The sequence below is a fragment of the Schistocerca nitens genome, chromosome 6 (assembly GCF_023898315.1).
Source record: "Schistocerca nitens isolate TAMUIC-IGC-003100 chromosome 6, iqSchNite1.1, whole genome shotgun sequence".
Taxonomy (NCBI): Eukaryota; Metazoa; Arthropoda; class Insecta; order Orthoptera; family Acrididae; genus Schistocerca; species Schistocerca nitens.
The window spans coordinates 336,228,167-336,243,979 of NC_064619.1; the positions used below are offsets into that span (position 1 = coordinate 336,228,167).

At 43.2% G+C, this 15,813-nt stretch overlaps 1 protein-coding gene across 1 annotated transcript in view; it reads right to left on the reverse strand.

Moving 5' to 3' along the window:
- The window catches only part of LOC126262994 (probable cytochrome P450 6a14), a 119,668-nt gene that overhangs the window by 21,533 nt on the left and 82,322 nt on the right, over window positions 1–15,813 (reverse strand). Inside the window, exon 5 of the mRNA XM_049959948.1 lies at window positions 4,888–5,118. Coding sequence (XP_049815905.1) covers window positions 4,888–5,118 — 231 coding nt within the window. The remainder of the gene's footprint in view (window positions 1–4,887; window positions 5,119–15,813) is intronic.

Genomic DNA, 15,813 nt, shown 5'->3' on the forward strand with positions numbered 1-15,813 from the left:
CACACCGTTAGGCCGTCTTCCGCTCACGCCCCAACATCGTGCAGCCCGCCTCCAGTGGTGTCGCGACAGGCGTGAATGGAGGGACGAATGGAGACGTGTCGTCTTCAGCGATGAGAGTCGCTTCTGCCTTGGTGCCAATGATGGTCGTATGCGTGTTTGGCGCCGTGCAGGTGAGCGCCACAATCAGGACTGCATACGACCGAGGCACACAGGGCCAACACCCGGCATCATGGTGTGGGGAGCGATCTCCTACACTGGCCGTACACCACTGGTGATCGTCGAGGGGACACTGAATAGTGCACGGTACATCCAAACCGTCATCGAACCCATCGTTCTACCATTCCTAGACCGGCAAGGGAACTTGCTGTTCCAACAGGACAATGCACGTCCGCGTGTATCCCGTGCCACCCAACGTGCTCTAGAAGGTGTACGTCAACTACCCTGGCCAGCAAGGTCTCCGGATCTGTCTCCCATTGAGCATGTTTGGGACTGGATGAAGCGTCGTCTCACGCGGTCTGCACGTCCAGCACGAACGCTGGTCCAACTGAGGCGCCAGGTGGAAATGGCATGGCAAGCCGTTCCACAGGACTACATCCAGCATCTCTACGATCGTCTCCATGGGAGAATAGCAGCCTGCATTGCTGCGAAAGGTGGATATACACTGTACTAGTGCCGACATTGTTTATGCTCTGTTGCCTGTGTCTATGTGCCTGTGGTTCTGTCAGTGTGATCATGTGATGTATCTGACCCCAGGAATGTGTCAATAAAGTTTCCCCTTCCTGGGACAATGAATTCACGGCGTTCTTATTTCAATTTCCAGGAGTGTAGTCAAATTAAATCGGGTGATGCTGAGGGGATTAGATTAGGAAATGAGACACTTAAAGTAGTAAAGGAGTTTTGCTATCTAGGGAGTAAAATGACAGATGATAGTCGAAGTAGAGAGGATATAAAATGTAGACTGGCAATGGCAAGGAAATCGTTTCTGAAGAAGAGAAATTTGTTAACATCGAGTATAGATTTAAGTGTCAGGAAGTCGTTTCTGAAAGTATTTGTATGGAGTGTAGCCATGTATGGAAGTGAAACATGGACGATAACCAGTTTGGACAAGAAGAGAATAGAAGCTTTCGAAATGTGGTGCTACAGAAGAATGCTGAAGATAAGGTGGGTAGATCACGTAACTAATGAGGAGGTATTGAATAGGATTGGGGAGAAGAGAAGTTTGTGGCACAACTTGACTAGAAGAAGGGATCGGTTGGTAGGACATGTTTTGAGGCATCAAGGGATCACAAATTTAGCATTGGAGGGCAGCGTGGAGGGTAAAAATCGTAGAGGGAGACCAAGAGATCAATACACTAAGCAGATTCAGAAGGATGTAGGTTGCAGTAGGTACTGGGAGATGAAGAAGCTTGCCCAGGATAGAGTAGCATGGAGAGCTGCATCAAACCAGTCTCAGGACTGAAGACCACAACAACAACAACAACAAGTTCTAGGGGACTGATGACCTCAGAAGTTAAGTCCCGTGGTGCTGAGAGCCATTTTAACCATTCACTAAGTTTATCTCTAATATCTCTTATATTTTGATGAAATATGCTAATTCCTTCTCTGCTAGGAAACATTACATCCTTGGAAGGTGAGCCCTTAGTTAGAGGGACTTCCTTTAAGCAGGTATACCTATCAACTGACTTCAATCTAGAAAAGGTGCAGCTCTAACACCAACTACTACAGGAATTTTTCCGTGAGTGACCTGACCACCACCACCACCCACTACACTGTCTCCTATAAGCTTAGCCAGCTTCCCTTCCCATACCTATTGAGGTGCAGGACATGCCTAGTGAAACCCGATCTACTGGTAGACCCAACTGGCATCACTGAAATGTGACCCAAGCCCTCTGCCATCAGCGCCCTCCCCAGCCCTATTTTAACGCGCCTAACAACCGCATTAAGGTGAGGCCGATCATGACGCTGAAACAGTTGCACGAAATGCACATTAGTGCCACCAGTTTGAGTAACTATCTTCATCAGGTCACCACCTACATCATATTACCCGTCCCTATCAAGACTGTTCCCTGCTCTACCCACTATCACTACCTGACCCTCCTTCGTAAAATTCCTACATAACTCCCCTATTCTGTCAGTCACTTGAGCCAACCCTTCACTAGGTTCAATGCTGGTGACCTGGTACTCACTCCCCAACACTTCCCGCAATTGCTGGCCCACACCTCTACCGTGAGAACTACCTAGCAGCAGAACCTTCTTCTTTCTGCTAGACTTTGCAACTAACCTAGTCCTCCTAATTGCTGAGGACTGCTGCATGTTCCCTACATCTACAGCTACACAAGGCTGCTCTCCACTCAGCTCTGACGGTTGGTCAAATCTATTGCATGTACGCAAAGTAAAACTGTCTGAATGCATCCACTTCCTAGCTGCCTTCTTGCCAACTGCGAGTATTCTGACTCTATTGAAAATAATTATGTGATATTAAACGCCTTTCCCTTCTTAAAGCACAAGAACGTGTTACAGGTTTCGGCCCACAATAAAATCATTGCGCAACAACAGTGGTGCATTGTCATACACTGATGACCCAAAGAAACTGGTACACCTGCCTAATATCATGTAGGGCCCCAGCGACCATGCAGAAGTGCCGCAACACGACGTGGCATGGACTCGACTATTGTCTGAAACAGTGCTGGAGGGAATTCATGAATTCTGGGGTGGGAGGGGTGGAGATTTCTTCTGAACAACACTTTGCAAGGCATCCCAGATATGCTTAATGTTCATGTCTGGGGAGTTTGGTGGCCAGCAGAAGTGTTTAAACTCAGAAGAGTGTTCCTGGTGTCACTCTGAAGCAATTCTGGACGTATGTGGTGTCGCATTGTCCCGCTGGAATTGCCCAAGTTAGTCTGAATACACAATGGACATGAACGGATGCAGGTGATCAGACAGGATGCTTACGTACGTGTCACCTGTCAGTGTCGTATCTAGACGTATCGTCCCATATCATTCCAACTGCTCACGCCCCACACCATTACAGAGCTTCCATTAGCTTGCAGAATCCCCTGCTGACATGCGAGGTCCATGTATTCATGAGGTTGTCTCCATAACCGTATAAGTCCATCCGCTCGATACAATTTGAAACGAGAGTCTTCGACTAAGCAACATGTTTCCAGTCATCAACAGTCAAATGTCGGTGGTGACGGGCCCAGGAGAGGCGTAAAGCTTTGTGTCATACAGTTATCAAGGATACACATGTGGGCCTTCGGCTCCGAAAGCCCATATCGATGATGTTTTGTTGAATGGTTCGCACTTGTTGATGGCCCAGCAGTGTGCGGAAGGATTGCACTTCTGTTGGGTTGAACGATTCTCTTCAGTCGTCCTTGGCCCCGTTTTAGTAGGATCTTATTCCGGCCGCAGCGATGTCGAAGATTTGATGTTTTGCTGGATATTTACGGTATACTCGTGAAATCTGCAGCAATTTGCGGAAGGGTTGCACTTCTGTCACGTTGAATGATCCTCTTCAATCGTCGTTGGTCCCGTTCTTGCAGGATCTTATTCCGGCCGCAGCGAAGTCGGAGATTTCATGTTTTACCGGATTTCTGATATACACGGTATATTCGTGGAAAGGTCGTACGAAAAAATCCCCACTTCATCACTACCTCGGAGACGGTGTGTCCCATCGTTCGTGCGCCGACTATAACACCACGTGAAAACTCGATTAAATCTTGATAACCTGCCGTTGTAGCAGCAGTAACAACTGCGCCAAACACGTGTTGCCTTATATTTGCGTTAGCGACCGCAGGGCCGTACCTGTCCATGTACATATTTCTGTATTTGAATATGCGTGTCTATAACAGTTTCTTTCGTGCTTCAGTGTAGGTATTAGTGACGTAAATGTCCTTATGATTTCTGGTGGCGAATGTATCGCCGTTTCTTCATGTGCAGACAATGACTATAGCAATGATGCATTAACAGACAAACTTCTCGATCAGGCTAATGAAATTATGACACATACATAGGCAAAAAGTAATGGTTTTATTCGAACGTCACGCGGAAACTAGTTCGATCGAAATAATGCCGGTGAAACGCTCGTGTAATATTACTGCACGTAAACGAAATAGAAATCCGTCTCAAAAAAAGTACTGATTATTTCAGAACATCAAATTCAAACGTTTCTTTCAATATCTGGTCGCAATAAGTGAAAATAATGTGCACTTTATGTGATTATGTAAAAATAAATATAGCGTCTGTGTTTAAGGTATTTATCCAATGTCACCCTCATTTTTACTAAATTTCCGGATTTTTTATCATGCGGATGACTTAGCCCGGATGAATGAGATTCCACAGTACATGAAAACACGCATCGGCGAGTCAGTTTATTTTCGTGGGATTGGCACTCAGTTCGGTCGTCGTTTAAGACAATAGTTTTCAGAAAAAACGGATCAGATTCCTTCTACACGTAATTAATTTTAAGTGCATTTTTGGATATTTCTTTGAACATCGCCTCTATCGTTATACCGTTAGTCACTCGAACTAATGTTTAACGACCACAATATTATTGCGAAATTGTAATTCAATGTCATTTTTTTCTCATGAAGGCAGTGTCTACATGAGGTTAGCCTACTTTATTCTTAGAAAGGTTAAACAATGAACTTCTCTGCAGACTACTGACGTTTGTTTGTCGTTGCTTGGTTTCATCATGAATTCAAATCTAATCTAGAAGGAACAAGACGTCTAAATGAGTACCATACAATACTTAAGGTGTGATACGTTGGCCGTTGTTGTTTTCAGAACGTATTGGCTATGCTAAAGTGTTACTGGTACAGTAATGTGCAATATTCCCAATTGATCTAGTTCGGACTCTTTGACATAAAACGTAGCAGACTTGCTTACCTGAAACAACTTTGTCGAGGTAAGGCATGTTCATGACATTGTCATATGTAAGCTGGCCGCCAGATTTTTGCAGTGCCTCGTCGATTTCCTGTTGCAGTTTCTTCTGGATGTCTTGATGGAACGCTAGTTCATGTAACGCAAAGCTCATGGTAGTCGACGACGTTTCGAATCCCGCCAGCAAAAACACGGCACACTGCGCTGTCAGCTGTCCAAGGGTCAGCTTTATGTCCTCTGAAAAAAGAAAAGAAAAGAAAGAACACACAGTTAGTTCAATTACCCTCTTTATCTTATTAATTACAGAAAATTGGGGATATTTACAAATATACTTTGTTATACAATAATGGGTAACGAAAATAACGCGGATTTGTAGTAAGAGGAATAGTTTCTTCTGCAGTCAGAATAATGTCTTTTAGAAGTTGTCTCAACATTTAAGTATTCTTTTTTACAAATGAATTTTGTACTCATTTTCTCTAGACAACTAGTGTACGTCAAACGTTTTGGGTCGGTATTGGTTCTTTTTTCTAAATAACGCCCTAACCTTGAATTTAATGACATATGTAGTGCTCTGAATCTAAACCAGGACTCCTAATAACTTTTACATTGAGTACCTCCATTGCAGAGTGTCTACTTATAGCAACGTGATCGAGGAGTTTTTCACCACAAATCGGATTTCGTGATACCCACGTAGTTTGTTTTCTACAAAGTTTGTTGAAGAATATAGATTTTAATATTATGTTATGCTGCCTGCACAAGTTCAAGAGTCTTTCTCCGTTTGCATTGGTTCTTTTATGTGCAGGGAATTTTACTACTATGGAATTGAGCTGATGTTCTTTGTCAGTTTGTGCATTAAATTTTCCAAGTAGTAATATTGTGTTTCGCGACGGAATGCGATCTACGGTGTTTGACACAATTTGCCAAAAATTTTTCGTTTACTTTTTCTGTGATCTGATTTTCTCATTTGTTGATGCTTGTGTATTTAAAATAGTGTAAACTTCCTTTGATGATTTAAATGTTAGTGTGTAAAATTTTTCATTAATTGATATAATTCTGTTATTGAGTTTAATATGTTTCGTTTAGAATGAAACAAGTTCCAAATTTGGGTACATACTTCATAACTCTATTTTCGTAACTTTTATATTAATTTAAAAATTTAGAACGAGAAAACTTCATGAAAAATTCTTAAACGATATAATTTGATCAAAAATAATACCAGGAAAATATAGAGGAGGAACAATATTTATTCTGAGGATTCTGCTCACATCTACCGAACTGCCGTTTCAGTTCAAAAGACTGCAGTTTCCAGTACGATTAGCATTTAGCATCACTATAAGCAAGGCACAAAGACAAAAGTTATGATGTTGTTGTATTAATTTCACAGAATCATGCTTTCCTCTCTGTTAGTTGGATGTAGCTTGCTCTAGGGATGGGAAACCCAAAGAATTTATGTATCTACCCACCAAATAACAAGATGACAAATGCAGAACCTAAGCAATTACTGTGGTAGTTAAGTTAATTAGGAATGAAATATAATGAAAACAAAGCAAAATTTTCATACACTAAATTAAATACGGCTGTATTGAGAATGCGACACGGCTACCAGCCAGTATCGTGTGGCCTTTAGGGTCTGAATGCGAGTTTAGTTTTGTTGTGTTTCGAATTGCGCTGCGTGTGGTGGATAATATAACTGGAGAACCTGCCGCATGTCTATATTACGATACGTAGCGGCTGTGCTGCTGGGAAAGGGGCTGGGTGAGATATTTCTACTTCCGAGTTCTTTGCAGGATATTATGAGAAAGTTGATAACTCCTTTGTATGGGTTCTTAGGAGGTCCGCAATATTTGTTAACGTTGGTGAACAGCTGTATTTAATCTGCTTGTTTAATTCTAATGTAACCGTAGAAAAATGTGACAGTACATCTGCATTTATGTGACTACTTTCCAATTCACACTTAAATACTTGCGAGAGGGTGCTTCGACTCACCTTCACACCATTTCTCCTCTGCTCCCGTCTCGGACAGCACGCGGGAAAAATAAACGTTTAAATTTTTCCGTGAGAGCTCTGATTTCTCTTATTTTATTACGATGGTCATTTCTTCCAGTGTAGGTCAATGATGGTAAAACATTTTCGCATTCGGGAGAGAATGTGGGTGATTGAAATTTGGTGAAAAGATCTAGCCGCAACGAAAAATGCCTTTGTTTTAATAATTGTCAACTTGTATATGATATCTGTGAGACTTTCTCCCCTACTTCGCCATAACGCGAAACGAGCCGCCGTTCTTCGAATTTCTTCAGTATCCTCCCCCAATCCATTCTGGTAAGGATCCCATACTGCACAGCAGCACACTAGCAGAGGACGGACAAGCGCACTGTAGGCAGTCTCTTTAATAGACCTGCTCCGTCTTCTAAGTGTTCTCCCAATAAAACGGTGGCTGTTGCAATTTAAGTTGTTCGACAATTGGAATCTCTAGGTATTTAGTTGAAATGGTAACCTTTAGATTTGTGATTTACTGTGTAACCGAAATTTAGTAGAATCCTTTTAGTGCTCATGTGGAGACCATACGCTTTTCGTTGCTGAGAGTCCATTGACACTTTTCGAATTATACAAATTTCTTGTCTAAATCATTTTGCAGTTGGTTTTGATCTTCTGATGACTTTTCTAAACGGTAAATGATACCATCATCTGCAAACAAACAATGTAAGATGGTTGTTCTAGTGTCTCCTAAATTGTTTATATAGATTACGAACCGCAAACACTTCCTTTGGCAACGTCAGATATCATTTCTGTTTCACTCGATGACTCACCCTCAAATACCACGAACTGTCCCCTTTTTGACAGGGGGTCACAATCTCATTCGCACGACCAAGACGGTACTCCAAAGGCATGCACTTTGACTGCGCCTTAATGCTGTTCGTCTGCCAAGATGTGCATAATGAATAATATATATATATATATATATATATATATATATATATATATATATATATATATATGTCGTTGTTGTTGTGGTCTTCAGTCCTGAGACTGGTTTGATGCAGCTCTCCATGCTACTCTATCCTGTGCAAGCTTTTTCATCTCCCAGTACCTACTGCAACCTACATCCTTCTGAATCTGCTTAGTGTATTCATCTCTTGGTCTCCCTCTACGATTTTTACCCTCCACTCTGCCCTCCAATACTAAATTGGTGATCCCTTGATGCCTCAGAACATGTCCTACCAACCGATCCCTTCTTCTGGTCAAGTTGTGCCACAAACTTCTCTTCTCCCCAATCCTATTCAATACTTCCTCATTAGTTATGTGATCTACCCATCTAATCTTCAGCATTCTTCTGTAGCACCACATTTCGAAAGCTTCTATTCTCTTCTTGTCCAAACTATTTATCGTCCATGTTTCACTTCCATACATGGCTACACTCCATACAAATACTTTCAGAAATGACTTCCTGACACTTAAATCTATACTCGATGTTAACAAATTTCTCTTCTTCAGAAACGCTTTCCTTGCCATCGCCAGTCTACATTTTATATCCTCTCCACTTCGACCATCATCAGTTATTTTGCTCCCCAAATAGCAAAACTCCTTTACTACTTTAAGTGTCTCATTTCCTAATCTAATTCCCTAAGCATCACGCGACTTAATTCGACTACATTTCATTATCGTTGTTTTGCTTTTGTTGATGTTCATCTTATATCCTCCTTTCAGGATACTGTCCATTCCGTTCAACTGTTCTTCCAAGTCCTATGGTGTGTCTGACAGAATTACAATGTCATCGGCGAACCTCAAAGTTTTTACTTCTTCTCCATGGATTTTAATACCTACTCCAAATTTTTCTTTTGTTTCCTTTACTGCTTGCTCAATATACAGATTGAATAACATCGGGGAGAAGCTACAACCCTGTCTCACTCCCTTCCCAACCACTGTTTCCCTTTCATGCTCCTCGACTCTTATAATTGCCATCTGGTTTCTGTACAAATTGTAAATAGCCTTTCACTCCCTGTATTTTACCCCTGCCACCTTTAGAATTTGAAAGAGAGTATTCCAGTCAACATTGTCAAAAGCATTCTCTAAGTCTACAAATGCTAGAAACGTAGGTTTGCCTTTCCTTAATCTTTCTTCTAAGATAAGTCGAAGAGTCAGTATTGCCTCACGTGTTCCAATATTTCTACAGAATCCAAACTGATCTTCCCGGAGGTCTGCTCCTATCAATTTTTTCCATTCGTCTGTAAAGAATTCGTGTTAGTATTTTGCAGCTGTGACTTATTAAACTGGCAGTTCGGTAATTTTCACATCTGTCAACACCTGCTTTCTTTGGGACTGGAATTAGTATATTCTTCTTGAAGTCTGAGCGTATTTCGCCTGTGTCATACATCGTGCTCAGCAGATGGTAGAGTTTTCTCAGGACTGGCTCTCCCAAGGCCGTCAGTAGTTCTCATGGAATTTTGTCTACTCCCAGGGCCTTGTTTCGACTCAGGTCTTTCAGTGCTCTGTCAAACTCTTCACGCAGTATCATATCTCCCATTTCATCTTCATCTACATCCTCTTCCATTTCCATAAAATTGTCCTCAAGTACATCGCCCTTGTATAGACCCTCTATATACTCCTTCCACCTTTCTGCTTTCCCTTCTTTGCTTAGAACTGGGTTTCCATCTGAGCTCTTGATATTCATACAAGTGGTTCTCTTATCTCCAAAGGTCTCTTTAATTTTCCTGTAGGCAGTATCTATCTTACCCCTAGTGAGATAAGCCTCTACATCTTTACATTTGTCCTCTAGCCATCCCTGCTTAGCCATTTTGCACTTCCTGTCGATCTCATTTTTGAGACATTTGTATTCCTTTTCCCCTGCTTCATTTACTGCATTTTTATTTTTCTCCTTTCATCAATTAAATTCAATATTTCTTCTGTTACCCAAGGATTTCTACTAGCCCTCGTCTTTTTACCTACTTGATCCTCTGCTGCCTTCACTACTTCATCCCTCAAACCTACCCATTCTTCTTCTACTGTATTTCTTTCCCCCATTCCTGTTAATTGTTCCCTTATGCTCTCCCTGAATGTACAACCTCTGGTTCTTTCAGTTTATCCAGGTCCCATCTCATTAAATTCCCACCTTTTTGCAGTTTCTTCAGTTTTAATCTACAGGTCAACCAATAGATTGTGGTCAGAGTCCACATCTGCCCCTGGAAATGTCTTACAATTTAAAACCTGGTTCCTAAATCTCTGTCTTACCTTTATATAATCTATCTGATACCTTTTAGTATCTCCAGGATTCTTCCATGTATACAACTTTCGTTCATGATTCTTAAACCAAGTGTTAGCTATGATTAAGTTATGCTCTGTGCAAAATTCTACCAGACGGCTTCCTCTTTAATTTCTTTGCCCCAATCCGTATTCACCTACTATGTTTCCTTCTTTCCCTTTTCCTACACTCGAATTCCAGTCACCCATGACTATTAAATTTTCGTCTCCCTTCACTATCTGAATAATTTCTTTTATTTCATCATACATTTCTTCAATTTCTTCGTCATCTGCAGAGCTAGTTGGCATATAAACTTGTACTACTGTAGTAGGTGTGGGCTTCGTATCTATCTTGGCCACAATAATGCGTTCACTAAGCTGTTTGTAGTAGCTTACCCGCATTCCTATTTTCCTATTCATTATTAAACCTACTCCTGCATTACCCCTATTTGATTTTGTGTTTATAACCCTGTAGTCACCTGACCAGAAGTCTTGTTCCTCCTGCCACCGAACTTCACTAATTCCCACTATATCTAACTTCAACCTATCCATTTCCCTTTTTAAATTTTATAACCTACCTGCCCGATTAAGTGATCTGACATTCCACGTTCCGATCCGTAGAACGCCAGTTTTCTTTCTCCTGATAACGACATCCACTTGTGTAGGCCCCGCCCGGAGATCCGAATGGGGGACTATTTTACCTCCGGAATATTTTACCCAAGAGGACGCCATCATCATTTAATCATACAGTAAAGCTGCATGCCCTCGGGAAAAATTACGGCTGTAGTTTCCCCTTGCTTTCAGCCGTTCGCAGTACCAGCACAGCAAGGCCGTTTTGGTTATTGTTACAAGGCCACATCAGTCAATCATCCAGACTGTTGCCCTTGCAACTACTGAAAGGGCTGCTGCCCCTATTCAGGAACCACACGTTTGTCTGGCCTCTCAACAGATACCCCTCCATTGTGGTTGTACCTACGGTACGGCTATCTGTATCGCTGAGGCACGCAAGCCTCCCCACCAACGGCAAGGTCCATGGTTCATGGGGATATATATATATATATATATATATATATATATATATATATATATATATATATATATACTCCTGGAAATTGAAATAAGAACACCGTGAATTCATTGTCCCAGGAAGGGGAAACTTTATTGACACATTCCTGGGGTCAGATACATCACATGATCACACTGACAGAACCACAGGCACATAGACACAGGCAACAGAGCATAAACAATGTCGGCACTAGTACAGTGTATATCCACCTTTCGCAGCAATGCAGGCTGCTATTCTCCCATGGAGACGATCGTAGAGATGCTGGATGTAGTCCTGTGGAACGGCTTGCCATGCCATTTCCACCTGGCGCCTCAGTTGGACCAGCGTTCGTGCTGGACGTGCAGACCGCGTGAGACGACGCTTCATCCAGTCCCAAACATGCTCAATGGGGGACAGATCCGGAGATCGTGCTGGCCAGGGTAGTTGACGTACACCTTCTAGAGCACGTTGGGTGGCACGGGATACATGCGGACGTACATTGTCCTGTTGGAACAGCAAGTTCCCTTGCCGGTCTAGGAATGGTAGAACGATGGGTTCGATGACGGTTTGGATGTACCGTGCACTATTCAGTGTCCCCTCGACGATCACCAGTGGTGTACGGCCAGTGTAGATCGCTCCCCACACCTTGATGCCGGGTGTTGGCCCTGTGTGCCTCGGTCGTATGCAGTCCTGATTGTGGCGCTCACCTGCACGGCGCCAAACACGCATACGACCATCATTGGCACCAAGGCAGAAGCGACTCTCATCGCTGAAGACGACACGTCTCCATTCGTCCCTCCATTCACGCCTGTCGCGACACCACTGGAGGCGGGCTGCACGATGTTGGGGCGTGAGCGGAAGACGGCCTAACGGTGTGCGGGACCGTAGCCCAGCTTCATGGAGACGGTTGCGAATGGTCCTCGCCGATACCCCAGGAGCAACAGTGTCCCTAATTTGCTGGGAAGTGGCGGTGCGGTCCCCTACGGCACTGCGTAGGATCCTACGGTCTTGGCGTGCATCCGTGCGTCGCTGCGGTCCGGTCCCAGGTCGACGGGCACGTGCACCTTCCGCCGACCACTGGCGACAACATCGATGTACTGTGGAGACCTCACGCCCCACGTGTTGAGCAATTCGGCGGTACGTCCACCCGGCCTCCCGCATGCCCACTATACGCCCTCGCTCAAAGTCCGTCAACTGCACATACGGTTCACGTCCACGCTGTCGCGGCATGCTACCAGTGTTAAAGACTGCGATGGAGCTCCGTATGCCACGGCAAACTGGCTGACACTGACGGCGGCGGTGCACAAATGCTGCGCAGCTAGCGCCATTCGACGGCCAACACCGCGGTTCCTGGTGTGTCCGCTGTGCCGTGCGTGTGATCATTGCTTGTACAGCCCTCTCGCAGTGTCCGGAGCAAGTATGGTGGGTCTGACACACCGGTGTCAATATGTTCTTTTTTCCATTTCCAGGAGTATATATATATATATATATATATATATATATATATATATATATATATATATATATATATATATATGTGTGTGTGTGTGTGTCTGTGTGTGTGTCTGTGTGTGTCTGTGTGTGTGTGTGGTTCATGGTGTGGGTTCCTGTAGTCATGTCCTAGTTCATGAACCACGGGCAACGTATGAGTGGCCAAGTAAGTGGTCCCGACAGTCGGGATACCAGTTACTTTGGGATAAGGCTGGGCATCTCGGACATATTCTGAGTCGTGGTCACCTTTGTGCTCATACGGCAAAGACTACCATATCCACCGGTTAGTCCCTCAGCCGTTAGGGGTAAAACCCAATGGGACTCGGTGCAAGTAAGGCTAGCAACCTGCTTCCCTGGTACTTTAAATATGATGCTGGCAACAATCAGAGCAAAATGCCTCGGACCTTTGGAGGTGACGGAGTCCCACCTCTAACTGACAAACCAGGGACTCCTAAGATACGACTTGGCAAACAAATGGTAATGAGATGGGGGCTATTAATATCAATGGGGGCTACTCTGGGAAGAAGGTAGAGCTGGCAGAGGCTGCAAGTATGATGGGGCTGGACGTTTTAGCTGTTAGTGACATTCGGGTAAGGGGTGAGAAAGAAGAGGAAGTGGGAGAATACAAGGTCTACCTGTCAGGAGTCAAAGCAGGAATAGCACAATGGGGTGTAGGGCTTTACATCAGGAAAGAAATGGAACCCAGCGTAGGTGCAATAAGGTATGTAAACGAACGACTGATGTGGATAGATTTGACAGTGTCTAGCAAGAAAATTAGGATTGTGTCAGTATATTCGCATTGTGAAGGGACAGATCAACATAAGATGGATAGTTTTTATGAGGCACTCAGTGATGTAGTTGTTAGAGTAAAGGACAAGGACAGTGTTCTGCTCATGGGTGATTTTAACGCCAGGATTGGAAATCGAAAAGAAGGGTATGAAAAGGTTATGGGTAAATTTGGAGAGGATATGGAGGCCAACAGGAACGGGAAACAACTCTTGGATTTCTGTGCCCAGTATGGGCTTAGTAATCACAAACTCCTTTTTAAACATAAGAACATTCACCGGTATACTTGGGAAGGCAGGGGAACCAGATCTGTCATTGACTATATAATAACAGATCAGGAATTCAGGAAGGCTGTGAGGGACACACGTGTATTCAGGGGATTCTTTGATGACAGTGATCATTATTTAATCTGCAGTGAAATTGGGATTGTGAAGCCGAAAGTGCAGGAGGTCAGGTCCATATGTAGGAGGATAAGAGTGGAGAAACTTCAGGATAAGGAAATCAGGCACAAGTACATAACAGCGATCTCAGAAAGGTACCAGTTAGTTGAATGTAGTCAATTACAGTCATTGGAAAAGGAATGGACAAGGTACAGGGACACAGTAATAGAAGTGGCTAAAGAATGTCTTGGAACAGTAGTGTGTAAAGGGAGGATGAAGCAAACAGCTTGGTGGAATGATACAGTCAAGGCAGCCTGTAAAAGGAAAAAGAAGGCGTATCAAAAATGGCTACATACCAGAACCCAGGTAGACAGAGAAAGTTATGTTGAAGAAAGAAACAAAGCCAAACAGATAATTGCAGCATCCAAGAAGAAATCGTGGGAAGACTTTGGAAACAGGTTGGTGACTATGGGTCAAGCTGCTGGAAAACCATTCTGGAGTGTAATTAGCAGTCTTCGAAAGGGAGGTAAGAAGGAAATGACAAGTATCTTGGACAGGTCAGGAAAACTGCTGGTGAATCCTGTGGATGCCTTGGGCAGATGGAGGGAATATTTTGAAGAGTTGCTCAATGTAGGTGAAAATGCGATCAGTAATGTTTCAGATTTCGAGGTAGCATGGGATGGGAATGATGATGGAAATAGGATCACATTTGAGGAAGTGGAAAAAATGGTCAATAGATTGCAGTGCAATAAAGCGGCTGGGGTGGATGAAATTAAGTCGGAACTCATCAAATACAGTGGAATGTCAGGTCTTAAATGGCTACACAGGATAACTGAACTGGCCTGGGAGTCGGGACAGGTTCCATCAGACTGGACAAAAGCAGTAATCACACCAATCTTTAAACATGGAAACAGAAAAGATTGTAACAACTACAGAGGTATCTCTTTAATCAGCGTTGTGGGTAAAATCTTCTCGGGTATTGTTGAAAGGAAAGTGCGAGTATTAGTTGAGGACCAATTGGATGAAAATCAGTGTGGGTTTAGGCCTCTTAGAGGTTGTCAGGACCAGATCTTTAGCTTACGGCAAATAATGGAAAAGTGTTATGAGTGGAACAGGGAATTGTATCTATGCTTTATAGATCTAGAAAAGGCATATGACCGGGTTCCTAGGAGGAAGTTATTGTCTATTCTACAAGATTATGGAATAGGAGGCATACTTTTGCAAGCAATTAAAGATCTTTACATGGATAGTCAGGCAGCAGTTAGAGTTGACGGTAAATTGAGTTCATGGTTCAGAGTAGTTTCAGGGGTAAGACAAGGCTGCAACCTGTCGCCACTGTTGTTCATATTATTTATGGATCATATGTTGAAAACAATAGACTGGCTGGGTGAGATTAAGATATGTGAACACAAAATAAGCAATCTCGCATATGCGGATGACTTAGTTGTGAAGGCAGATTCGATTGAAAGTTTGCAAAGTAATATTTCAGAGCTAGATCAGAAATGTAAGGACTATGGTATGAAGATTAGCATCTCCAAAACGAAAGTAATGTCAGTGGGAAAGAAATATAAACGGATTGAGTGCCAAATAGGAGGAACAAAGTTAGAACAGGTGGACGGTTTCAAGTACTTAGGATGCATATTCTCACAGGATGGCAACATAGTGAAAGAACTGGAAGCGAGGTGTAGCAAAGCTAATGCAGTGAGTGCTCAGCTACGATCTACTCTCTTCTGCAAGAAGGAAGTCAGTACCAAGACTAAGTTATCTGTGCACCGTTCAATCTTTCGACCAATTTTGTTGTATGGGAGCGAAAGCTGGGTGGATTCAGGTTACCTTATCAACAAGGTTGAGGTTACGGATATGAAAGTAGCTAGGATGATTGCAGGTACTAGTAGATGGGAACAATGGCAGGAGGGTGTCCACAATGAGGAAATCAAAGAAAAACTGGGAATTAACTCTATAGATGTAGCAGTCAGGGCGAACAGGCTTAGTTGG